Consider the following 27127-nt stretch of genomic DNA (forward strand, 5'->3'; position numbering starts at 1 on the left):
TCCTCTGAGCCTCCATGTAGCGCTGAATTGGATAGGGAGGGAAGGTCCCATGCAGTTTCTTTAGCATAGGGAGGCTTTTATGTCAGACTCTGTCCCTTCCTGTCAGTACTTGGGGCCACCTGCACCAGGGCTGTGACAACCACGGGAACCTGTCTTCCGGGTTTGCCTCCAGCCACAGGATCTGAGGGTTGGGCGCTAGGCAGTGTTCGGTCTCCCGCCTGCATGCCTTCCTAGGAGGGGCAAGTGAAGGTCCTGTTCCGTGCTGCTTGTACTGCTGGGAATGATGGATCTGACAACGGTTAAGAGGACTTGTAGGGGACCAGGGTTGTCACTGGGTACTTCGTTATTCCAGTCTGTGGAAATTTGCCCGTTTTCCCAGAACTGTCAGCTTGGCCTCACAGATGTAGCAGATGCTCTGGTCAGTGGACATAACCTCTGTGAACCAGGCCACTTGTAGACCTGAGGACCTCAAGGTTGCCTGACGTCAACCTCCCCTCCCCTAAAGTCCTGAAGGAAGGAGTTCTGGCACCAGGGTGTAAAGCAGACAAGTCTGTAAGTACACCACCACCATAGCAATTTTCAGCAAATTCCAAAGGATGGCAGGGAAGGGAAAGGCTTTCCAGCACCAACAGCTTTAAGGACTAGGTGCTTCATTTCTCCACAATCCTGTAACAGATGAAATCAGATTTTAAATGTCATACCCACTAACACTGACTCAGGCAAAAGTGGCCTCGGCCTGGAATACAACTAGGTGTAAGTACTACCTGGTCTCAACTAGATCACAGGAAGTGAGTCCTCAGCTGGCAACTTTAATCCTACAGCTATGGGTTATTACACCTTGTGTTCTGGGCCCTGGTTGGAAAGCTACCCACTCCCACTCATAAAAGGATGTTAGGATGCCTGTGTGAATAGGTCCAATTTTCCTTAAGTACATCCTGGACAAACTGGTAATTCACTCGTGCTACACTTCATAGCATATGACCAGAGCCCAGTCCAAAGGACTGCACCAAGTGAGCCCCAGCCACAGCATGAAGGCCACTAGCCAAATGAGGAAGACAGCGGGCTTCAGGTGTTGCCAGGCCCGCTGAACAGGTCCCCTCCCCATTGATCACCACCCACAGCTTGAGTTGTCTGCTGCGCTACTTCACACAAGAACAAGAGGTGCTTTCAACTTAGCAGCTTACACCTAGTTCCTGACTTTTTCTAGTAATAGCTTCTGACTCAAATTGGTTCAAATCCCAACTTTTTGCCATTAAGTCATGTGTCTGACTCCCATAGGCTATTCCAGCCAATCCCTTAGACAAACATAGTAAAACCAGAAATGGCTTTATGGCCTTAGTACATCAGAGCGTAGAAGTTGCTTGAGCTTCTACTCTCACATGAGATTACTCCTGACCTGGGTATTTACAGCATTTATCATTTTGTTGATATTGAGTCCCAATGAATTGTATTTTCTTATCCCCTCAAGCTTCAAACTACCTCAGATCCAGCATTACAAATCTGTTAAACAAATCTACCCTTCCCTTCCTGGTCACATCCTTCAAACTATTCGCTCAGCCTCCCCTCATCAAAAAACATTCTTTCCCTCGTTACTTTTCCAACCAGAATCACCTACCGACTTCTACCATTCAGTTCTAGTCTAGATGAAGGCCAATGGCCACAGACTGAAGGAGTTGCCTCTGGCCTCAAACTTAGGTCCAAAAGTTCAGTCAGTGTCTGTTAGGGTAAGTAATGATCACTCACTGGGATACATATACACCCTCTCACAGTTCCTCTGGTTACTGAAATTATACCCTACTCAACTTCCCTACACATAGTCCCTTCCCACCTAACTGGAGGCTAGTTCATTTTCCATAGTAATAGCTCACAAAGGTCTGGTGCATGTATACTACCTTTCAGCACCATCCCTTCACTTTCCTTTCCCCATCACTTTATCTCCAACCCTTCCTGGGGTTAACAATGATTCAGTGTAGTTTAGCATAAACTGAAGATGTAAAGGCATAAATCCTCTTATTGTACTCTAAAAAGGTCCTGGGGTTACTCAAGGTTACAGAGGACTCTGGCACAGATTTAGGTAAAGAGCACAACGCTCACCAGAAAAACTAGTATTAGCTGGGTATCAGGGATCTGACCCTAGCTAGCACATTTTTAACTCTGCAAATATTTGGAGTCATTAATAATATATACTTGTTTTATTCATAATTTGTAATGTTTGGGGATACCAAAAGTAATACTAATGATGGTTGAATTTAACAAAATTTTTTTAACCTCATCTGAAAACATCTACTGATTCATCTCATTCAATGGCAATATTCAATGTTAAAAGGAACATAAAAACAAACATGCACACAATTGCACAGTTTTCATAAAGGTCTATTTCATTATTGGTGGGTAGCGCATTTAACAGTTAAATACATTTAAATAATGTATAGGTGACTGCTCTTCTGCAGCATTGGTAACTAGATAACCAATCCAACTAGAAACCAGCTAACAAGTAACTGCCTAAATATTTAAAATACAGCTCTTGTTTGTAGATCATCCTTTGTTTTTGATCACCTTCATGGGGGGTGGGGGCAGGAAGGGGGAAGAGGGGAGAGCGCCTGCTGGTCACACTGGAAATATATTAAGGCCAAATCTTCTGATATCCAATCTCAGAGGTTTCTTTCAGCTGGATTAAGCCTCCAACTCCAGGGCAAGGCCAAGTTTGTGGCCTCCAGCATTAATGCTCTTCCCATCTACCAGAGCAGACAGTGTAAGCTTCACACCTGTAAACAAAAGCAGACAGCCATGATGTGCCTCCAACACCTATGAAGAGTCTACAGTTTATAAAAACCACCCTAGATCAGTCACTTCCTCAGTGTCAGCCACCAGAGGGCACTTGGGAGTACTTGAGACAATTCAGTTGGAAGGATCCTGGGTACAGCATTAAGTAAGTTACAGAGCATAAAAATGTTGAAGTTCAGGGCCTCCCCTGGTAGCGCTGCAGTTGAGCGCTGGGCTGCGAGGCTGCCCGCAGCCTCTGCAGCGCCGGTTCATTCCCCGGCAGCAAAAAAAAAAAAAAAGTTAAAGTTCACAGTGTTCAAGAAAATACAATGTTCAATATACTATCCAGAAGAAACTAGAAAGACAATCATAACTACCTAAAAAGGGAAAACTACAATAAAGACATAGAGACAAGTGGGGAAATCCGAAGAGGCTGCATATTAAGTTACTGATAATCTTCTAAGCTGTGATAATGGTATTGTAGTTATGAAGGAAAATGTTTTACTCCTAGGTTATGCACACTATGTTATAACTACAAGTCTGTAAAAATGCCCATTTAAATAATTCATAAAGTTGTATGAAAAATGACAACAGGATTAAGTATACAGAATGGAGACAAAACAAATGTGGTAAAAGTTACTAATGAATGAATGTGGGGAAGGAAACATGGGGAGGGGTTAGAGCACCATTATTTTCTTTAGATTTCAACATAATAAAAATGGGTGAAAATCTGTATTTAGAGGGGGAAAAGTTCCAAGTGCTTGCTATTCAAATAAATGGTAATTCAAGAACCAGCAACACTGGCATCAACAGAAAGCTTGTTAGACGGAAGAGTGTGCATCCTGAAACTACTGAACCTGAATTCTAACAAGATTCCTCAGATAATTCATGCACACAGAGGTCTGAGCTGAAAAATACAAGGTTCAAAACACTACACAAATTAAACTATAGACTGAACAACAAAAGTAATGAGTGAACACTGGGAAAATTAAAATTATAAGATTTCATGTATGAGTGAGGAAAGTGCACAAAAAATGAACTATTAAATATTAAATAATATGGAGTATTAAATATGAAACTTTCTTAGGTACAGTAACAATACTGTGATTATGTAGGACACAGGGAAAATTCTCCACTTAGGGAAGTCTAACAATAGTTGCTACTTCCAAACAGTCCAGCAAAAAAATGAAATGAAATTTAAAAATATGGCAAAAAGTAAACATGTTCGCAATAATCTTCTATCCATTCTTCTGTATGCTTTGAAAGGTTTGCCAAGTAAGAAGCTGGGAAATTAAAGTAATTTTTAAAACACTACTTAAGCAAACCTACTTTACCAAGAATACTTACCAGGCCTCAGAGTCTGAGTGTAGCCCACTCCAATTAAACTAGAATTGTTGACTTTTGCCTAAAATTAAAATGCAAAAGCAAATATAAGAAAAAAACTTAAGTAATCTTTCTAAAGAATCAAAATCATGAATGTTAAAAATTTCCAAAGGGCAAGCATTTCCTTTGAAGATCAGATGGACTCAAAATACTACCCTCATATTCTCACTTGTCTCATTAATGCACCTGGTCAATTCAATATAAAGCCAGTCTGGGCTTGAAAAGTTCCAATGGGGCATCATTTACCAAACCTTGCTCTCCTTGCAATTCTATTACAGGATTTAGTCCAGTCAAGACTGGAAGGAACACTGGAGAGCAAGACATGATTAAGCCACCTCATCCCCATCTCCAGGATCTAGGTAGCCTAGCCAGACAACCTTGCTCTTCAACTTTACTGCAGTAAAAAGGTAACAATCCCTGGGATGAAAACAGATTTGGGAATGACTAGATGTCTATCTACACTCTTCTGTAATGTCACAACAAAAAAGCCCAATCCTAAGAATGATAACCCAGATAAACAGTACTTGTCTTTATCCACCAATGACCGTGGTTTATCTAAGGAAGAAATGTCCCACTGGAGACCATCTTGTTCCCAACAAATTAAGAACCTCAAAGAGGGCCTCCCCGGTGGCGCAGCGGTTGAGCACTGGGTTGCGAAGCTGCCCGCTGCCTCTGCAGCGCCGGTTCGATCCCCGGCTGCTCCCCGGCCACCAGAGGAGGGTCCCACATGGCGCGCAGACCTCTCCTGCCGCCCGCTGCTCCCCTCAGCAGTGTCCTTCGGTCCTTCTGCCTGCTCTGCTCCCCGCTCTGGCTCTGGTGAATTCTCTCACCCTCCCGCGCTTCTGACTGTACCCAGTGCTTGTATAAATCAATTAATCAATCAACCTTGTATAAATAAATAAATAAATCTTTAAAAAAAAAAAAAAAAGAACCTCAAAGAAATGGAGACCTGCCAGGCAAAAGTGAAGGGACATTAAGCAATGCTTTTGATGATGCTTGACTAGGACAACAGAAGCACTACATAGGTGGGAAATGCTAGCTATGTTTTCAAACTAACTCTGAGAAGTCACTCGATGACTCTTAAGGTCAAAACTTGCTTCCCATTTTAGACAAGAGAGATGCACCTTATACCAACATTAAATCTGGAGTGATGCCACATATAAGACATTTGAAGAGAACAGTGTGCTGTGTGAATCTTGAGGTTTTTATTGATAGTGAAGTTAGAAACAAGGAAACAAAAAATAAATGAATCACTGTCTATGGGAAAAGCATTCTGGGCACTTCTCATTCTGATTATTACAACTGTGCTAAGATAAAAGAATGGGGCTAAAACTTAACTGTCTAAATTATCAAAACACATTGTCCTTAGGAATGAAGATTCTGTAACAAAAACAACTCTCATGGAAGGTTTTTCTTTCATTCCCAGTACATACAGTACAGACAGTTCCTGACCTATAAGGAACACACAAGAACAGCTGCTGATCTGCCTGAAATTGGAGCCAGCCCCTCTACATCCTCAGATACTTCACTCCCTCCTACCCCATCCTCAATATGGTTAAATGAAGAAACAGCAGAAAGGGCTATGGTGGTGATTCGACCCAGCTAACCCCAGACAGGAGAGAAGCCTGGAGATGCAGGACTTTCAGTGACCATCCAGCTGGGATGGTCCCAGGTAAATCAGAAGGAGCTGGTCATCCTAAACAGGAGGGAAATCAAGACATGCAGACCAGTTCTGGCTCTACCTCTCCTTCCCTCCACCAGCAATAGTCTAAATCCTTTCCCTTTCTAAGCTTTGGTCTCTTCACCTACAAAATGACAGGTGTGCCACTGACCACTCAGATCAAATCTGAAAATATTTTGTGAACCATGAAAAAGACAAAGTCAAAGTAACAGTAAGTTACTATTACCCATCCCTCCCCCAAGATGGGTGAGAACTACCCAGGGCCCAAAACACTGTTTTCCCTGGGCTCAGAGAGGCATGGGGCTCAGGATTATCATTAATTCTTTTGAGGTTAAAGAACTCCTGTGGCCAGGCCTGTGTATCAAACTCTAACACAGTGACATAGAAGTAGTATTCCAAGTTCTAAACCCAATCTGTATGTAAACTGGGGATTCTATAAATATCAGTTCAAATTTTCAACACAACTCAACATATCCAAAGACAATTTCCCACAACCAAAAACCCCATTCGAAGCCCACAGTAGTACTCACAGAAATAGAAGCAGTGGGATCCAGCTGATATTTAGCTGCAATACCAAAGCGAGTGCAGTTGGTACCTGATGTCCAAGCAAGGTTTACTGAAGTGTCAAGATCTTCACATACTTTCTGATAAATTGATCCTCCAAATTCTGTCCCATCATTGCTAAAAAATATTTTAAATCAGTATCTCTAGAATAGACAATATAATAATGTCTAAGGCACTAAGCTAATATTGTATGACTACATTTAAATATGAGCCATTGCTCTCATGGGTCTCTAGTATCCTACTAAAATCTTGAAATATTTAAAAGGTCTCTTTTTTTTCCTTTTTTTTTTTAAGATTTATTTATACAAGAAGTGGGGTACAGGCCAGAGGCGCGGGAGGGTGAGAGAATTCACCAGAGACAGAACACGGAGCAGAACAGGCAGATGGACCGAAAACACTGCTTAGGGGAGCAAGGGGCAAGGCAGGAGAGGTCCGCTGCGCTCAACCTTCACAGCGCTGCTCTCAATCCACTGCGCCACCGGGAGGCCCTATAAGGTCTTTTTTCTGCCTATGTCCCAAAACAAGGATTGATCAAATAAACCATGGTACAATCATTCAATGGGATTACAACAGAATTACACATAATCATGTTGTAGAATACATAATGTTGTTGGAAAATGATCAAAATGTTTATTAAGTAGAGGAAAAAGGATTATAAAATAGGTTTGTCAGTATGTATTTTATGTATATACAATTAAAAAAAGGCAAAACACCAAAACATTAAAAAGATTATATATCTAGATGGGGGGGGGGTTATGGTAAATTTTGGTTTTCTTCTTTGTACTTCTGTTATTTACCATTGTTTTTATAAGAAAAAAATAAAATTTTGTCAAGTCTGTCCCATACACCATGTATTTGAGGCAATCCTGGCAAATCAGCCTCTCAAATGTTACAAACAATTAAGTCAAATGAATGCTGTACTCTCTTCTGAAAAACCAAAGCACAGCAAATCCCATGTGAAAACGAACATTTACTCTCTCTGCATCAAAAGTTAGTCTAGGGCCTCCCTGGTGGCGCAAGGGGTTAAACACCACACTATGATGCAATCCGCAGCCTCTGCAGCATGAGTTCGATCCCTGGCCGGCCAGGGAGAAACCCACATGGTGAGGCAGATCTCTCCTGTCTCGCCCACCGTTCCCCTCAGCAGTGTGTTTCAGTCAATCTGCCTGTTCTGTTCCCCATTCTGTCTCTGGTGGATCCTCTCACCCCCCACATCTCTGGCCTGTGCCCCAGCTCTTGTATGCATACATAAACAAATCTTTAAAAAAAAAAAAAAAGTCAGTGTAATGTTTTTTACTGTATACCTTTGAGGGGCACCCTAGAAATGCCCAAGGATAGTGATATTTTAATGTAAAAAAGCCTTTAGATTGTACCTAGATTAAAAAAAGTACTCACACATTAGTGTGTAGCTGGAAGTCCCCAGTCCTGTAGCCCACTGCAAAGTTATTCCTTGTCAGTTTTGATTTGGCACTATCAAAGGTCATCTGGTACCCAGCAAGCCAGCCCTCATAACCAAAGACAGCTGAACCATGGATTGCAGGTCCAGCAAAATCAAAGTCAACATCACAACCAAGGTTTATACACTCTCTCTTGTAAGAAGACTTGATTTTACCACTTTTCTTTCTGGAAAAAGAAAAAAGTGACTTAAAAACAATGCCAATGGGACAGATAAATACATTACTTCTCCAGAAAAGTCACAAAATAAACTGCAGTATAATAGGAGAGTAAAACAAGTAGCAGAATAATCATAAAAGGGAAAAGAGAAAAAAAAACCTCCAATTGAGCACACAGGGGCAAATGGGGTAATTAGACTGCCACCACCTTAAGAAGACTGCTCCAAGAACTGGCAACCACTCACAGGTCTCTCAGAAACATGCTAATTACCAAAGTCAGCACCACAATAAAAAGAGGCAAATATTTGAAAGTAAGCCAATGGTCGTGCTCCAAGGCAGAAACAGAAATTTGCCAAGGCAGCTGAGTACACTATCAAACACTAAATCTGCATCTTTCCTAAATATACAGAAAAGGAATACTTTTAATTTAAAGGATTAAAAAATACCCATGCTTACCCTGTGTTTGGTGAAAAAGTGGTATCAAATGTCAACTTCAAACCTTGACAGATCTATTTTAAAAGAAGAGTTTATTTTCAATTTTACAGTCTTCAAAATACAAAAATAAAATAAAGCAAGCACATTGTCAAAATGTTACCTGGTCTTCAATAGCAATTTCTGTTCCCAGAGTGTTATCAGTGTTCCATTTCTCTGTGAAAGTCAGACCATACTCACACCACTTATATTTGGTCTCCAAGGTCCCAGTAACTTTACCAGTGTCTGTATTAGATGAACCAGATGTTGAGAATTCCTAATAAGACAATAAAGAGCTTCATGATTTTTCTTGTAAGCCTAGAATAAATCCACTGTTTAACTTACACAAAAGTCATTAACCAAAAACCCCACTGTAGCACTTTGTAATTTTAAGCTCCCTGAATACTCTTACTCTCTGCTACTGAGTATTTAGAAGAGTGACATATTAGCTTTTAAGTTACCGATTGCCACCTTGGATTACAGCGACCATTTCTAACCAATCAATCACAAGTTAACCTGTATCTAATTCTCAAGTGAACAATAAACTGTACCCCTCTTAAGAAACTACTAAGGTGAACTGGGGCCTGGTGGTGGGGGTAGGGAGCTGAAAGACATAGATGTTTTGCCATTGCATTCAATCTACGAAATACTGAATAAAATATTAATTGATATTCTATTGTGAAATGTTTCCTGAAATTTCTTAAAGCAGAAGCACCCCACTATAGGACTCTATGTGGAGAACAAAAGATGTTTTTAAAAAATTCCTGGTAATCCCAATATCTGGTTTCTGAGAGTCTTTACCAGGTTTCATGCCTTTCCAACCACATGCACACACTCAATTAAAAAAAGTAGAAGGAGGGAATTATACATTTACTCTACAACTGGTTTATATTGGCGTAATAGGAACTATACTGTGTACAACAGATGACATTAGTGGGGAAGGATATCTAAATATAGGGATCAATTTTAAATGTATTATAAGTGTATTATATAATGATGTATGTGTAGCAAATAAAAGCAACTTTCCAATCCCTAATTGCACACTAACCAAAAAGGAAGGCATAATATAAAAGAGGGTTTTGAAATTTAAAATCTGCTACAGATAATCCAAAAATCTAATTGAGAAAGTATGCAGACAAGCTACTAAAACCTTCCAATATAAAATATCAAAACGCCCTCAGAAGTTCTGATCCACAAGTTGTCTTCTAATCATGGTTACATGCTCTGGGCACTGGAAACCAAAGTTTAAAGACAGCTGATAGGAACTAACATAGGACTTCAACCTGAAATTATGATAGCTCCAAGATTAAGGAAATATCAAAAATTGTATCAACAGAAGAAAAGGCCAAGTATCTTTCACTTAGAAAATAAAACATTTGTATAACTACTGCTTTGCAGTGAAGCAAACTTAAATACTTACGTCTTTTACACATTGTTCTGAAATTAGAGATTTTCTTTAACAGGAATTTCAAGTCTAACTTGACACTCAATGCCTATACTAAATTGCACTGGATTGTGTTAAGAAAGAACACTGGATATAATAAAATAAGGAGTCCTGGCATCCAGTTCTGGCTGTCTCACTAAATGAACAACACCGAAGACAACTTTTTTTTGGGTCTCAGTCCTGCCTGAACTGTAATAACAAAACCTGGAGGACTAAAATGAAATGACACTGTGAAAGCGCTGCAAGTTTTCATATGCTCTACACAAAAGGAAAGTATTATTAAAACAATATATATGAAGCATGTTCTAGCAGATACTTGGAATGAAGAATATGCATGAATAGCTATTTTTATCTTGAGGGACACGTCTTGAGACCCTTCCCATTGTCATCCATCATCATCATCCCATAGATTAATAGCGAGCCTATATACATGCCAAGGAATCCTCAAGATACAAAACCAAGACCACACAATGGGAACAAAATTGGGTCAGATGACATCACTGGGAGAGTTTACACCCTTCACTCCATCACCAACTAGGCTTCTATATTCTAGGGTGCCTTGGACATTTCTGCATTTCAGATGCGAAAACAGAAGCAGGCATTAACAGGACTATCTGGGACTAGGTACTTACTTGATGAATACTACACATAAAATGAAAATAAGGACATACTTTGTCTAATCTAACCCAGCTCTTACACATCTTTCATGATCTTAAACCTAATTCCATGACACTTTTTTTTTTTTACCATGGCTTTCTTTTTTTTTTTTTTAATTATTTATTTATTTATACAAGCACCGGGTATAGTCAGAAGCGTAGGAGGGTGAGAGAATTCACCAGAGCCATAGCAGGGAGCAGGACAGGCATACTGACGAAGTACACTGCTGAGGGGAGCAGCGGGCGGCAGAGGAGGTCTGCATGCCAAGTGGGACCCTCACCCAGCGGCCGGGGATTGAACTGGCGCTGCAGAGGCTGCGTGCAGCTTCGCAAGCCAGCGCTCAACTGCTGCGCCACCGGGGAGGCCCCTACCATGACTTTCTTTAACCCAGTCCACAACAAGCCTTTACTTGCCAACAAAGATCTTGATTTATCAAACAAACTGATACTTCATATACTTCTCTGCTTAAAATTTATTTTGTCTCTCCAACCAGCAAGTAAACTTTTTAAACACAAGAACTGACTTCTACTTTTTTAAAGGTCTTTTGTGTTTCGATGTGTTTAAGGGGTCTCAACAGGTTAAGAGTGAGAACATAGAAACGAGTCACTGCTCTGTGATCTGTCACCATAAGCTAGTAAGTCACTCAACCACACTGAATACTCAGCCTTCCTTTCAGACCAAAAAAAGCCAAATGACAAATGTGACCAGAAATCTAAGTCTAGGCAGTAAGAAACTGCAACATGGTTAATTTTTAAAAATACCAATTATACGCAATTATGTAGTTAACAACTATAAGCAAGAATATATCAAAATAACCAACAATGTTCTATATGCACACATTCCAATCCCTAAAACAGAAAAAAAAAATTACACAAGACTAAACTTTATTCCCTTTGAGGAAGTTTGCTAGGAAAAAAAAAAAATCAAATTATCTAAATTCCTCTTTAAAAATACCCAAATCAGGCCTCCTCTGGTGGTGCAGCAGTTGAGCACTAGGTTGCGAAGCTGCCCGCAGCCTCGGCAATGCCAGTTCAATCCCCGGCCACCGGCGAGGGTCCCACATGGTGCGCAGACCTCTCCTGCCGCCCGCTGCTCCCCTCCGCAGTGTACTTCGTCTGTCTGCCTGCTCTGCTCTCCGCCCTGACTCTGGTGAATTCTCTCGCCCTCCCGCACTTCTGACTGTACCCAGTGCTCATATAAATAAATAAATAAATAAATAAATCTTAAAAAAAAAAAAAAAGAAAGAAAGAAAAAACAAACCCAAATTAGGCACTCTAAATTCACAAAACAAATGTGGAAATCCTCCTCAAGGAAAACCACTATATGGTCATTATGTAAATTATTAATACACTCAAATTAAGAGTTACTGAATATTTTTATAATCAGAACACTTAATGATTTTAATAAATAAATGAAAGACTTGCAAAAAAAACCTAACAGATATCCTGCCTTCCAGCTAGTAATCTTACTGAGTAAACAGAGACCCACATGAACAGTCTTTCCTGAGTTCTTAGTACATATAAAGTAATATGAAAAACATGAAAATCAGAAATTATATTCAAAGCCAAAATTTACTATTATACAAATTCCTTAAATATACTTAACTTCTGCCTCTCTAAAATAAAATGATAAGCATCTTTCAGTAATGACTATTTTATAGATTGGAAATTATATAAAGGGTCATCAGAACTTAGAAGTCATCTAACACTCACCACACCACTGCATGACTTTGTTTTCACATCCAGTTTCACCAACCCAAAACCTTCAAGTAGAGAGCAAAAGGTAACAAAATTATTCTTTTGCATAAAAGATGAGCACCAATAATTGTCTATACATTAGAAAATGAAAGCTCTCACATACTCAAGAGAATAAATTGTGTATCAATATGATATTTCAATGAAAAAATTTGTAATTATTCTATGTAAACCGACACGTAAAGGACAGAACATCTCTATGACGCATGGCTAGTGTTATGGTGTACGGCTGGTACCCCTCAAAAAATGTTTTCCATTTTAAAACTAAGTATCAGATCAGAAATCAACTGAAACTGAACTTAAATCAACTGAACTTAAATCTCAAGAATACCAATGTTCTGAGGATAAACATTTATCCCAAAGAGGTATCTCCTCGTGAAGTTAATAATCTAAACTGGGAAAATAATCAAAAATGGGGATGACGTACGGAATGGCAACAAAATCTTCAAAAAGAAAACCCAAATTCACCTGAAAAAGTTTATAACCCTTAAGACTCACCACCACCACAAAAGTAGAACAGTAGTACATCATAATTCTAGTCAATCAAGGCCTAAAATATATCTGAAGGAAAATAAAACAGCTTTTTTTTTCCCTGAAGTTACAGAACTATTTTATTAGAAATTTTATCTGAGGGGCCTCCCCTGGTGGTGCAGCGGTTGAGTGCTGGGCTGCGAGGCTGCCTGCAGCCTCTGCAGTGCTGGTTCATTCCCTGGCCACCAGCGAGGGTCCCACAAAAAAAAAAAAAGGAAATTTTATCTGAAATGCATGTAACAGAAAAATTAATGTAGCAAGATATTTACAATATGAAAAAAAATTAATTTCCCAAATCCAAATACATATTTAATCTAAATCACATTTTTACTTCTCATGTAAGTTTTTTTTAATTCTTACCAAATCCTTTGTTGAAAATATCTCTGGCAGCTTTGCCAAGGTCAGCATATGATGGAGGAATACACATCGCTGGAGGGAAAAAAAATTCCAGTGTTAATATTACTGTTGTCTCACTTTCTGTACAAGAACCAGTTCATGGGGCCTCCCTGTGGCACAAGGGGTTAAGTCTCAGCACTATGAAGCTCTCAGCAGCCACTGCAGCACTAGTTCGATTCCTGGCCAGCCAGGGAGATACCCACATGGCGCAGCAGACCTCTCCTGACTTGCCTGCTGTTCCCCTCAGCAGTGCATTTCAATCAGTCTGCCTGTTCTGCTCCCCACTTGGTCTCTGGTGAATCCTCTCACCCACCCCCACCCCCCTCCTCTGGCCTACACCCCAGTTCTTGTATGCATAAATAAATAAATGTTAAAAAAAAAAAGAACGAGATCATGAACCCCATGATGATCTTTACATCAAGCTGTCCAACCTGTTGTAAATGGACCACCAGCAATTACAATAAAATGATCCATTAAGGTTTTTACCAACAAAGGCTTATTTCTAAAATGGATAACCCCAGTAAAGTAGCTACACAACCGTGAAAATACATTTCAAAGTAAAAAAAAAATACTTTCTATCCCCAAGTATACACAGTACCTACAGACTCACCTCCTAGCACCATTCTAAAAAAAACAAAACAAACACATATACATATAATTTGCCAAAATTCACTATACTGGACTAATTCAACCAAATGATAGAGTGAAAACCTAAGACAATACTCTGACCCCCAATATATCCCACAGTATCTCACGGAGATAAAAACTAACATTAAAGGGCAGAAAGAGACTCTGAGTATGTAAATATTAGAACTTAAAAAAAGCACAGTCAGCTACACTTCACTTAAGTGTCTACATTAACTAAATATCAAATGGCACGTTAAACATATTAACGACGACAGTCAAGTCATCCGCCAATGCTGTGTGCTTATATCAAGCAATCTGAGCAGGTTACACCAGCTCATTCATTCTACAAAGCACGTCCACGCCCTTAGGAGCACATGTAATGACCTTGCCTTCTCACAAGGGGGGTTACTACTTCCTCTAGGAAACTGACACAACCCTCCAAAGACTGAATCCCAAAATTTATAACTTTTTGCTTTCTAGTTCGTGAAAAACATGTCCAAAAGCTTTAGGTGAATGAGGCCACCGACCAACTCCCCCCGCCCCCCCCAAGTCTACCCTCCATCCGAAATCCAGCAGCCCAGCCCCTCCTCCGCAGTCCGCGTGCAGTGGCCACTGAAAGGGACGCCAATCCAAGCCCTTGGAGAAACCGAGGGGTAAGAGGAGACTGCGGTTTCCTGGTCGACAGGATTCGACTCCCCCAACACGGTCGCCACAGAGATCCCCGCTATACTTACTCCGCGGGCAGCTCGATCCGTAGGACGCCATAGCGAGGCCGCGGGAAGAGGTGATCTGCGGGAGGGACAAAAAGTGCGGTCAGGGAGGGTGAGCTGGGTCAAGGGAGCAGGGGGTGTCTCCGACAGAGAGGGGCAAGGGGCCTAGGGGCCGCGCGGCCATCTTAGGGAGCCAGGGCCGACCCCGAGTCCGGTTCAGGCCTCCAGCTCAGCCGCTAGGGCCTAGGCCCTAAGGGAAGAGTGATGCGGCCAGGGCTGTACCTGATGGTCTCCTGAGGGTGGCGGCCGCCGCCGTTCCGCTCGTAGCTGAGGCCGGTCGGCTAGCTCGAGGTCCGGCTGCAGCTGCCGCGGCTGGAGGGCGAAGTGAAGGAGACACCGTTCCGCCCGCCGCAACCCTGTCCTCCTCCCTTCAGGACCCCGCCAGTGCCCTCGGGGCTGCCCGCCGCGCCTGCCGCCTCAGCGTCCCCCGCTGTCCACTCCACCCTGTTCCGGAACGACCACGTGGACCGAGGACAACCTGTCCTCCAGGGTGGGCTGCTCCCGTCTGTCGGCGGGGACTAGAAAGGTAGAAACTGCCGCACTTTCGATCAGGCAGCGACGAGGACAGCCCCACAGGCGAGGGGGCGGGAACGGCGGAGGCAGCGAGGAGGGGACCTCGCGGGCGGGGGATGGGGCGGAGGCCTCGCGCGCGCTCGTCACGGGCGGGGCGGGGCGTCAGGCGCGTGCACGCACAGGGCTGGGCGCGGCGGCTCGCACCGTGGGTCACGTAGATCTTAGCGACTCCCTCTCGCGGATGTGCTTCCCACATCTTGCAGAGACTCTTCCTGTGCGGGGCATCTGGAAGGAGTCAGATGCGTTTTACGCTCAGCAAATGCTTGCTGCGCTTGTGTAAGACATTCTCCCCCGGCCCCTGGAGAAACAAGTGAGGCGCAGGGGGGCCACCTCCAGCACCTCACTCCCTTTCTTCGTCCTCCCACCGCGATGTAATTGCCATGCAGGGCTGGGCTCCATTTGAGAGGCCCTCTTGGCTGCCCGTCCTGGAACAAACTTGAGCACGTCTCAGGGTGCCCCTCCCTGTCTCATGCTGTAATAGGGTGGTCCCCTGGAAAGGGGAAGGAGTTCTTCCCACTAAAGTCTCATGTGTTTTGTGTTGATGCTGCGGATGGCAGAAACCATTTAGAGCAGGCAGGTTTTGGGGGGGTCTGGGGTGCTCCTCTCCCTGCCCTGTAACAACGCCTTTGAGATCCCTTTTGCCACCTGTTCCCAGCTTCGGGATGAGGCTGCTTTACACCCGCACTGAACCGGAATGGGGTGGATGAATCAAACCAGCTGACCAGACATTACGAAACTGCACTGAAGTTCTCTGGTTGTGGATGATGAGTGAGGGAGTCAAAAGAATAAGAAATAAGCCGTCTAATGAGATAGAAATGGGGTCAATTGAAGCTCCGAAATCAATCGCCAGTCCCAGCAACTTAACCCATCGGCACCCCAGTTTCCCCATTTGCAAAATGGCAAGTGTAAATGAGATGTAGTGGTCTCAGCATTCAGCTATAACTATGAGCAAAAACCCTTTCGCTCTGATTTCCCCTGACTTTGAAAGCCACCTCTGCTCATATGCAGCCAAGGTTCCATGCTCCTAGAGGAGAAAGAAGATGGCTAGATAGGTTTCCATAATCCAAATCCAGGTAAAAGCTGCAACCTGATGGATGTCCCTCCCACGAGCACAGTCAGCAATCTTGCCTGGTCTCAGTTGGGATTACTCATATAAAGGTTAAAAGTGTGTTCCTTAGAGTCCAGACACCAGGTTGATTCTTTTATTCAAACTCAGACAGCATGGTCTGAAAATTAGTCTGCCCTGCTGGCAGCTGGTCTGCTCTGGCTATGTTTGATGCTATTATATGGCTAATGTCAGGAAATGAAATGCCATCCCTACTGCAGCATAACACATCACCTCCCCCAAAAACCCAGTCTCTGCTCAGTCACCTCCATTCCCTGAAGTAAGATTCATTCACATTATGAACTAACTGTAACATAAACTCCCAGGGAATTTTATTTTGCCATAGTACAAAGATTTGAGGTTTCTACAAACCCAAGGAATTGTATACAATACCTGTTAACCAGAATAATCAGAGCAATGTATCTCGAAGTTGGATTCGGTAAACCCAATTGAGTGCTACCATTCAAATGGACTTTTATCCAAAGTCCATTAACCCAAAATAGCATCAGTAGCAGTTACCACTTAGAGAGCAACTACTATCTGCCACCCACAGGAGATGCAGAGTTCATTCAGACTCAATTCTCAGCCCTCAAGGCACTTAAGAGTCTGAGCAAGTAGGAGGACAAAAGTTCTACTCACTGTGGGAAGGGCCATAGGAAGAGGGACCAGGGTGAGAATAAAATGGATGATTCCATTTCAGGTAAGTATGAGGAGCCAGGGGCCACATCTAAATGGAGTTGTCCAATAGGCAGTTATTAAGTCTAAGAGAAAGGTCCAGGTGGGAGACGCTGACCTGAAATTTTTAATTATGCTAACCATAGGTGTGATTAAAATCAATGAAAGGTGGGATAGGAATAAAGACAGAAGGCTTAAGGGTACTGGTGTTTCAGGGATAAGCATTAAAGAACTAATGAAAACCATTAGTTGGCCAGTAGACTAAAAAAAAAAAACTAAGGATGACTGCTTTCCTGGATGCCAAAAAGAGAGAATAGTGGGTGAAAGAGGGAGTGGTCCACAGTGTCACATCCTGAGGAGTGGTCAAGTGAAGGAAGGAAACTATTAGTTACTGTTACCCCCAAACTTGACATTTTTTTAAGATTTACTTATTTATACATACAAGAACTGGGGTCTAGGCCAGAGGTGTGGATGGGTGGGTGAGAGGATTCACCAGAGACAGGGTGGGGAACAGCACAGGCAGATTGACTGAAATACACTGCTGAGGGGAGCAGTGTGTGAGACAGGAGAGGTCTGCGCACCATGTGGTTTAGCTTCTTGGATGGGGATTGAACTCATGCTGCCGTGACTGCTGGTAGCTTCATAGTACTGAGACTTAACCCCTTGCGCCACCAGAGAAGCCCCTGCAAACTTAACATTTTAAGACAATAAACATTCTACTTTCTGAGAGTGTCTGTGGGTAAATATAAGGGAGTGACTTAGATGGCTGATTCTGGGTCAGGGCCTCCCATGAGTTTGCAGTCAAGATCTTAGCTGGGGTTACCACCATCTGAAGGTTTATGCTAACAAATTGCTTTCAAGATAGCTCCCTTTGGGCCTCCCCGGTGTTGCAGCGGGTTGAGCGCAGCGCTGTGAAGCTGTCCGCAGCCTCTGTGGTGAGGGTTCACTTCCCGGCTAGCCAGGGAGATACCCACATGGCACAGCACACATCTCCTGTCTCGCCTACTGATCCCCTCAGCAGTGTTTTTGGTTGCCTGCTTCTTCTGCTCCCCACTCTGTCTCTGGTGAATTCTCTCACCCTCCCGTGCCTCTGGCCTGTATACCAGTTCTTGTATAAATAAAATAAATCTTTTTTTAAAGATACAAGAGCTGGGGTACAGACCAGAGGCATGGTGGGGGGGTGAGAGGATTCACCAGACACAAAATGGGGAACAGAACAGGCAGATGGACCAAAGTACACTGCTGAGGGGAGTAGCGGGCAAGTCAGGAGAGGTCTGCCGCACCATATGGGTTGCTCCCTGGCTGGCCGGGGGATCGAACTTAGGCGGCAGAGGCTGCAGGCAGCTTTATAGGTTGCGTCTTAACCCCTTGCACCACCAGGGAGGCCCTAAATAAAATGAATCTTAAAAAAAAAAAAAAAAAGCTTCCTTCAGCATGGTTGGCAAGAGAAAAAAAAAGATGGCTCCCTTCTGTGGATCTTGGCAAGAGGCCTCAGTTTCTCACCATGTGGCTCTCTCCATGGGCTGCTTGAGTTCTTCCTGATATAGCAGCTAACTTCTCCCAGAATAAGTTATCGAAGCTGTGGTTATGATTACAATGTGGGACACTGGGTTTGGGATATATGGTTGGTAAGTAGCCATGGAAGGGTGAACTGGAAGTGAGGTTCACTGGAGTTGAGGTGCTCAAGGACAATGGGTGAGGCTAGATTCCTGGAGCTGTCTAGACAGCCCACACACGTCCAATATGCAATGGTGGCATAGGCACAGGTTGTTGGCAAAGATACTAAGGTCACCAGGACATTGATATGATAAGAGGTAGCAAGGAAAACTATGTGTGAGTCAGGTGCCAAAGTCCCCAGGGAACACGGGAGTGACCAGGAAACTGGGAATAAGTAATGGCAAGTAGAGATTACAGAACTTGTGTCATGAACCTCAAAGGATATGATTTTATAGGAGGGTGGAAGAATGAAGAAAGTGGTCATCCTCAACACCAGGTCCAGTCCTAGGGTAGGAATGGGCATAAGAGAATGAGTGTCTTGGGATCCATTATCAATGGGAAAAGGTAGTTTTTTTGCTAAGGCGAGGAGAGCAAAAGAACATTTGGTAGTGAAGCTAAGGACTTAGGTAGTTTGTTTATGATAGAAAAATGTTCTAGAGGGCACTGCGAGATAAGTGGCAGGAAGGGTAGCAGTGGCATGACAAACTAGGAAGGAAACAGAGACAGGAGTGGTCTGCTGTGCCATATGTGGGTTAATTCCCTGGCAGGGGATCAAACTCAGGTCATAACAGTGATAGTGCTGAGACTTAACCCCTAGGCCACCAGGGAAGCCTGAAAACTGTTTCTTAGTCAACTCTATCCCCACCCATTCATCCACTATATAATAATGACAGTGGTAATAATAAACATGATCAAAATAATAATGGCTAACATATACCAGGTACTTTCTTTGTGTCAGGCACCACTCTAAACATTTCATATGCTTTATTTAATTCTTTTAAAAACCCTAAGAACTACTGTGCCCTTCTAATATAGTAGGAAAGTTCAAGGAACTATAGATGAAAAACATGAGCCTACCAAGTTTAGGTAACTGGCCCAGTGTAAGTGGTAGTGAGAAAATTTAAGCCCAGCTCTGAGTCTAGTTCACATGCTTAACCACCTTTCATATTTCCACCCCAGTGTCACAGCCTTATCCAGTGAGAGTGACTAATCATATTTGTGAACATTTATTTTTTTTAAGATTTTTAAAATTTTATTTATACAAGAACTGGGGCACAGGCCAGATGTGTGGAAGGGTGAGAGGATTCACCAGAGACAGAGGGGGGAACAGAACAGGCAGACGGACTGAAATACACTGCTGAGGGGAGCAGTGGGCGAGACAGGAGAGGTCTGCTGCACCATGTGGGTATCTCCCCGGCCCACCGGGATCAAACCCACACTGCAGATGTTGCGGACAGCTTCACAGTGCTGCTCTCAACTGCCTGCGCCACCAGGGAGGCCCCATATTTGTGAACATTTAAATGAGTCCACTATTTTGGACTTCAAAGTTTTTGCCTTCAAAATTTCTCCACTAAATTTGTGAGGGCATGAGCCTCCACAATGAGGGTAAAGAAGGAAGAAGGAAGCTGGCGTCTCTAGATCTGTCACTGGGTCACTGCTAGACATCTCATGGCACATATCCCATAGCTACTTGTATCCATGGTGGTGCTGCCCTCAGTCTCTGGGCCTGTTGTGGGAAGCAGTGGAAGGAGGGTGAGAGAGTGTTCCAAGGCCAGAGAAAGTCATGAGGGCAGCTTGGCTGGCAGCCACCTGGACGCTCAGTACAAAGGGAAGCTGAGGAGGAAACCAGAGGGACAATGGACTATTTGACCATAGGAGGTGGGTCAATTTGATATTGGATGACCCACCTTCCCTCCCACTAATTTGAATTCTCCTACCCTTCTGGTTGGAAGTAGAGCAATTGAATTTAAATGATTCACATGTTATGTCTGGAGACTAGAGGCATCCTCAGGGCTGGTTATGGTTATACAGACCCACCCATGACTAACTTTTAGAGCCACCCTCTTGCTCTAAGAGTGGTGTGGGGACTACACACCACTGCCAGAATATACAGCTGAGTGCACGACTCCCCTCCATAAAACAACCCAGTACCAAGTTAACTACAGGCTAAAGCCCTCCACATTATAGCCTAAACCTGACTTTCTAAGCCAATACAGTGCTTTGTTGAACACTAATTATATAGGGCATTAATTGAATTTACATATTGTATTGGGGCAACTAGGTGCAGGGTGGGCAGGGAGGTCTGGGGCCAGTGAGGTGGGCAGCAACCAAGCCCCATGTCCCCAACCCCCAGTGAATGTTTTCACTTTCTTTCTAGGCTCTTTCTGGTGTTCTGTCAAGGTACTGCCTTTCCTGTAGTCACTCATCCTCTCGTAACCATTCTCCCGTAGCTATCCTCTGTCTCTGAGTGGTGCTGCCCCTCGCCCTGACCTCTAGGCTCAGGTGCACACACTTACACATGCACGCACACCCATGCGCCAGGTGTCCACAGTCAGGCACTTGTGCCCCACGCCCACTCTCCCAAGCGCCTTCTGCATTAAAACAATCAAGGCAGCAAGTGATAGCCGCAGAGGCTAGTGGAGCAAAAAGCCTGATTAGTTCACTTACCCTACACATATATAGAAAAAGCCCTATGATCAAATAGGTGTGGGAACGGTTGGATTAAACCAAAGTTTAATGCACTTTAATGTCTTAACGTGCAATTTCTCAGTCTTGAATTTTTGTGCATGATGAATCTCTGAAAGAAGCGTGTCATATGTTCCAGCTTTTATTTTATTTTTGCATAAAAGAACTGGGGTATAGGCCAGAGGTACCGGGATTGGAGGGAGGAAGGGGGGGGGGCGTGTGTGTGTGTGTGTGTGAGAGAGAGAGAGAGAGACAGGATTCACCAGAGACAGAGTGGGGAGCAAAATAAGTGGATTTACTGAAACATACTGCTAAGGGAAGCAGTGGGCGAAACAGGAGAGGTCTGCTGTGCAATATGTGGGTTAGCTCCCTGACTGGGAATCAACTCAGGCCATCTCGATGATAGTGCTGAGAGTTAACCCCTTGCACCACCAGGGAGGCCCCCCACATGTTCCAGCTTTATCAAGGAGGAATTAAAAGACTAGTGTTGGAAGTGTGCCTTCTCAAATGTCATTCTCAGTATAGTTATCCCTGAAATTTAGCCAATTCTTTTAAGCCTATCCAGGCAGCCACCAAAAATGCACTGTTCATATCTGCTGCTGTGATAAGCACATCATACCTTAGTGAAGTCTGCCTGCTAAAGCCAGTGAAGTCACACAGGATGCTCCCTGCTGATGGCTGAGCATGGAAGGATAGTCATGCAGTAGGACTGAAAACATGGGACTCTTCTAACAGGCAAGAATGAGGATGCCTCTTTGGCCTGGTTGAAACTTTCAAAAAACTGTAGTGCCATCTGAAATGCTTCCTATTCAATCTTCTTTCCTTCCTTCCTGTATTGAAACCTTTTATCCTGCGTTTTTCTTCTTTGTCCATCACACACCTATACCTCAATAATCTCTTGCACATCAAATTCCATCTTGGCATGTACTACTACTCAGAGGATGTGAACTAGCATACCCACCTCAAAAGATTCCTAAAGTTTTTCCAGATCCAGCTTCTCCTTGGAGTCTCATGTCAGTTTTATGGCCTCTGTCTTTTATGATCTTCACTGAGAGGCCTCCTAGGACACTAGGGAAGTTCAAAGACTCTGGAAGACAGATTCAAATCACTTACTAGTAGTAAACCTTAACAATGTTCCTCAACAAGCTGTAAAATGGGGGATTGATGTCATTATCTTGCAAAATCTGCAAGGATTAAATAAAACATTCCATTCATACAGCAGATGCTCAACAGAATGATTATGATCATTATAGTCATCTGTGTTTTCTCTGCTTTCTACTATTAGATTATTAACTCTTTTTTTAAGATTTATTTTTTATTTATTCATGCATACAAGAACCCGGGTACAGGCCAGATGCGTGGGAGGGTAAGAGGATTTACCAGAGACAAAGTGGGGAGCAGAACAGGCAGATCCACTGAAATACACTGCTGAGGGGAGCAGCGGGCGAGACAGGAGAGGTCTGCCATGCCATGTGGGTATCTCCCTGGCCGGCCAGGCTTGAACATGCGTTGCAGAAGCTGTGGACAGCTTCACAGCACTGTGCTCAACTGCTTGTGCCACCAGAGGAGGCCCTCTGTATGATTCTAAATAAATACGAGACTCTCCTTGGAGGTGAACTACCCTTTTTTGGCGTAGTCCCTCTAGGTCTCTCATTGTTCTGGACGTGGACTCTGAGTAATCCATGTTCATCTTGCCACCACACATCGTAATGAGACAAAAGCCAACTCCAGGAAATTTTCTCAGAGTAGAAAAGTCATAGTTGGAAGAAATGCCCAACTCTGCCCTGCACTAATGGCCACTCTGCTCTCCCAATTGGCAAGTATGTTCATGAGTAGCAAAGGTCTCCTTCCCCAGGCAACACCCTCCTGTTCTAACATAATGAGCTTTCATGACCATTCTGCGTTTCCCTTCATTTAAAACCTTATGCTACAGGACAACTCCATGGGCATGAATTGTGGACTTTTTTTTTTTTTTTTTTTTTGAGGTGGAGAAAGTCGGGAGAGGTACCTGTTAAGAATCAGGGCTGCCACCACAGCTCCCCTAGAAGTAGAAAAACCACCAAATTAATGAGGTTCAATTCTAAAAGCCAAAGTGTTCAAAGGACACCTCTTTCACTTCCTCCATAATAACATCACTTTTCTGTGAGTTTCCAGTAATTTTATGAGACAAGCTACAAAACACCATTTGAATGACTCACTGTTCTTTGCAATGCTAAGGACTTCAAGTATTCTTAATTTAGATTAACTATGTCCAGCTGACAAGAGTTGGTTTTACTGAAAATGTATCAAGAGAAAATCAGATTTATTATCTTCAGGAATCTAGTAGAACTATCCTAATAAGCTGCTCCTGACTGTAGGTCTTAAGGGAAATAGGTTTTAATGAACAAATGAGAATATTTTTGTAATTGAGGCTATCAATTGTTAATATGAAAGGGTTAGTTGTCAGATGTTTAAGTTACTTGAAATGCTTGGTCTTATCTATACTATACCACAATATTTTAGTTGAACAAACCTTATGTTTATAAATGGCATAAAATAAACTATCCAATTTGTCATCCTAAATTAGTGAAGTCCCAGTTAATGCCTTAATAGCCGTGTTAGCAGGAAATAAATTTACGGTACTCAGCCCTCAGAAGGCACACTCAGCCTTTGCATGGGCTGTACTTCCGGCCAGGGTCCTTCTATTCGTTCAGATTTTGTGACACGCAACATTCCTCCTTCTCTCCCTTTATAAATGTTTATTAAGCAACTGGTATGTGTCAGACACTGTATGGGGAACGAATTAAAAAATTAACAATCTCATGGTCTAGAAAGAACAAACATGAACAAGCGCTGTAAACTACTATATACACGAACAATTATTATAAAGGGTATAAACAGAGGACAGTGGTGTTACAAAGGGAATCTATTCACTCTTGGACTATCGGGAGGTCTCAGAATTACATGGATTCTTAAAAATAAAGGATGTATTTGTGTAGAAGATGAGGGGAAGGGAAGCACATAAGGAAAAATAAGCAGGTGTGACACAGCATGGCATGGCAGCTCAGCAAACTGCAAATAATATGGCTAGAATGGAAATTGCAATAGACAGGATGTTAGAGAAACAAGTTAGCAGATGAGAGATTATTTAGCAAGGCCAGGTTGGAGAAGTCAGCTGAGCCCAGATCACAACGGACTACAGAAAGTGCCTGCTCAGGTTTTACCTCCTTCATGGTATGGCAAGCATGAACTGATACAGCCCAGATCAAGGGGAGCTGGCTGTCCTCAGTACTGGGTCACAGCACAGCTGGAGTATCATATTTAGTATAATGATGGCAAGCTAGGGGGCATCGATGAGTGGAAGAGTTTATCTGGTCCTTTTTACTCCATCTTTATCATAGAGAGGTCTATTAAAAGTGTATGATATAGTGCATTTAATTCCAGACAAAGCCAAGTAAGCACCAATAAACTTAACAAGGACGTTGCATTCAAAATACAACAGCCTCAGGGACTCCTGGTGGTGCAAGGGTTAAAGACTCAGTGCTATCAAGCTATTGCCATCCATTGTGGCATGAATTCAATCCGTCATGAGTTTGATCCCCAGCCAGGGAGCTAAGCCACATGGGACAACAGACCTCTCCTGTCTTGCTCGCTGCTCCCATCAGCAATGTATTTTAGTAGATCTGCCTGTTCTGTTCCCCATTCTGTCTCTAGTGAATCCTCTCAACCCCTGCAATTCTGGCCTATACCCCAGTTCTTGTATGCAGAAATAAATAAATCTTAAAATAAAAATACAACAGCCTCAGAGCCAAGACTAGCCTTCTGAAAGCAAATTTCAAGTCAGTGTGGAGATGGATATTGACCAATATGTCTTGAAAAACACACTCTGACTTCTTAATGAGTAGAACCGGACCTTGCAAGATATAGACCAATTTTAAGGGGCTTTAGAAATGTTAGGTGTCTCAGTTACCTGTTGCCACCTAATAAACCATACCAAAATAAAGTGGATTAAAACTGAAGTTGCAATTCTGTATATTGACCGGACAGTTCTCCAGGTCTCCCTTAGGCTTATTCACACAGCTGCATCAGCTGGGGGTCAGCTGGGTCCCTTTCTCTTTACATCTGTCATCTCTGGTTCCATCATGGGCTGGCAGGTTCACAGCCAGCACTACAAGAGGGTGAAAGTAGAAGTTGCAAGGGCTCTTTAGGCCTAGCCTCATGAGTCACATAATAGCACTTCCACCAAATTTTATTAGTCAAAGCCAGCCACAAAGACAGGGGTGAGGAAAGAGCTCCTCTGAGGGAGCGTGAAGTTACATTGCAAGTGGATATGCAGTCTACCAGAGAACGTGGTACTTAGGGCAAAAACACTTATATGGTATGGGGTAAGTGCAGAAAGGCTGAAAAGCACAGAAAGCCTCCCCCATGCCACCGGCTGCAGAGACAAAATATCAGAAAAAGTGAGGGAAAGGTGGCTATTAACACTTTTGCAGTCTCAACCAAGGACTTCAGTATAATTTAGAGAATCTAGAAGGGCAAACATAAAGGTCAGCAAGGGAGGCCTCTAAGAGGACACACTGCTTACTCATATATCCTGACTCTCCAAAAGAAGTCACTTTGTCGGGATGTTTGGTTCAGGTATTGTAACTCACAAAATAATAGTATCATCTTATACTCCAATACCTTTCTATAACTGGGGTATTAACTGTCTTCTTTCAAGAACCTTGGGAATTGAGCAGAACAGGGACTCTTATTCTTTTTCTTTTAAAGATTATTTATTTATGCATACAGTAAGCTGGGGTATACACCAGTGGTGCGAGGGTGTGGGAGTATTCACCAGAGACAGAGTGGGGAGCAGAACAGGCAGACTGACTGAAGTACACTGCTGAGGGGAGCAGCGGGCAAGTCAGGAGAGGTCTGCTGCGCCATGTGGGTAGCTCCCTGGTGGAGGAACAAACTCATGCAGCAGTGATAGCTTCATAGTGCTGAGATTTAACCCCTTGCGCCACCAGGGTGTCCCTCTAATTTTTCTAATGACAAGGAACATAAGGCCCGGAGCGGCTACTCTCTAGTCCCCCAGAAGGTTGGCACAAGAGTGGGCTTCTTGTAATTCCCTCTCAGGTCCCATGCCAGGGCATTGTCCTAGCCCTTGATGCTTACTGAGGCTTCCTTCCAAGAAGATAATTAAGTCATCCCCTGTGGTGTGACATCTTCAGTTTAGTTCACTAGCATCTAAGGCTTTGTATAAATAACCGGGGACATGTTCACCTGCTAGTGAACAAAGGAACTGGCTGGGGCTTACTGGGGCCTTGACATTTAAAGCAGTACCCCCCTCAACCTTATAGGATAGATATCACTTTTTACTTTCAAAGTACTGTTACAGTATGAACCGTTGGATCCTTGAGTTCATCATTCAGTGACAGTGATGCTCTTTCCAAGTTTAGTACATGTGCTGCTGAAGTGAGTACAATGACAATATTTAACAATTGTTACTTACCAGATGCTTTAAAATCCTTTGCCATTTATTAACTCAATCCTCATAATAATGCTGTGATGGTACTATTACCACCTTAAAACTGAGAGACAGAGAGGTTAAGTAACTTCCCAAGGTTATACAGCTAGTAAGTGAAGGAATCAAGATCTGAATCCAGGCACTTGGCTTCCAGTGTCACTACCCTTAGCCACTATATTACAGCGCCTTCCAAGTATTATCACCTGTTATATCAAATGAGGGAAATGAGAAAAAATGGCCTGGTGACCCGCCTAACTCACACAGTACTGCTACATCACAACTAGGAGACAGAACTCAGGTCTCCCCTGTAAGTCAAGCACTATTACACTGTGATGGTTGAGGTTACCAGTCATTGCTATTTTATTTTTTTAAAGATCCATTCATCTATGCATACAAGAACTGGGATACAGCCCAGAGGTGCCGGGGGATGAGAGGATTCACCAGAGA

General features: G+C 43.1%; 1 protein-coding gene across 1 annotated transcript; it reads right to left on the bottom strand.

Moving 5' to 3' along the window:
• Window positions 1-2179: 2179 nt before the first annotated feature.
• Window positions 2180-15269, bottom strand: VDAC2 (voltage dependent anion channel 2). The gene is made up of 10 exons (XM_037497987.1): window positions 14877-15269; window positions 14619-14673; window positions 13222-13290; window positions 12289-12338; window positions 8600-8752; window positions 8461-8513; window positions 7787-8014; window positions 6358-6508; window positions 4111-4168; window positions 2180-2765 (listed from the first exon to the last, which is right to left on the bottom strand). Exons 2-10 carry the CDS (start codon window positions 14647-14649, stop codon window positions 2674-2676), a joined length of 885 nt encoding a protein of 294 aa, XP_037353884.1. The 5' UTR covers window positions 14650-14673; window positions 14877-15269; the 3' UTR covers window positions 2180-2673.
• Window positions 15270-27127: the final 11858 nt, after the last annotated feature.

Source organism: Talpa occidentalis, unplaced genomic scaffold, assembly GCF_014898055.3.
Source record: "Talpa occidentalis isolate TD23 unplaced genomic scaffold, MPIMG_talOcc4v2.1 talOcc4.8, whole genome shotgun sequence".
NCBI lineage: Eukaryota > Metazoa > Chordata > Mammalia > Eulipotyphla > Talpidae > Talpa > Talpa occidentalis.

Excerpts from the sequence above, each read along its gene's own strand:
- VDAC2 (XM_037497987.1), bottom strand. The coding sequence starts at position 14,649 with ATGGCGTCCTACGGATCGAGCTGCCCGCGGA. Across the intron at positions 8,514-8,599 it reads AAATTGCTATTGAAGACCAG|ATCTGTCAAGGTTTGAAGTT; the intron begins GTAACATTTTGA and ends CTTTTAAAATAG. Across the intron at positions 4,169-6,357 it reads ATCCCACTGCTTCTATTTCT|GCAAAAGTCAACAATTCTAG; the intron begins GTGAGTACTACT and ends TTTTAATTTTAG.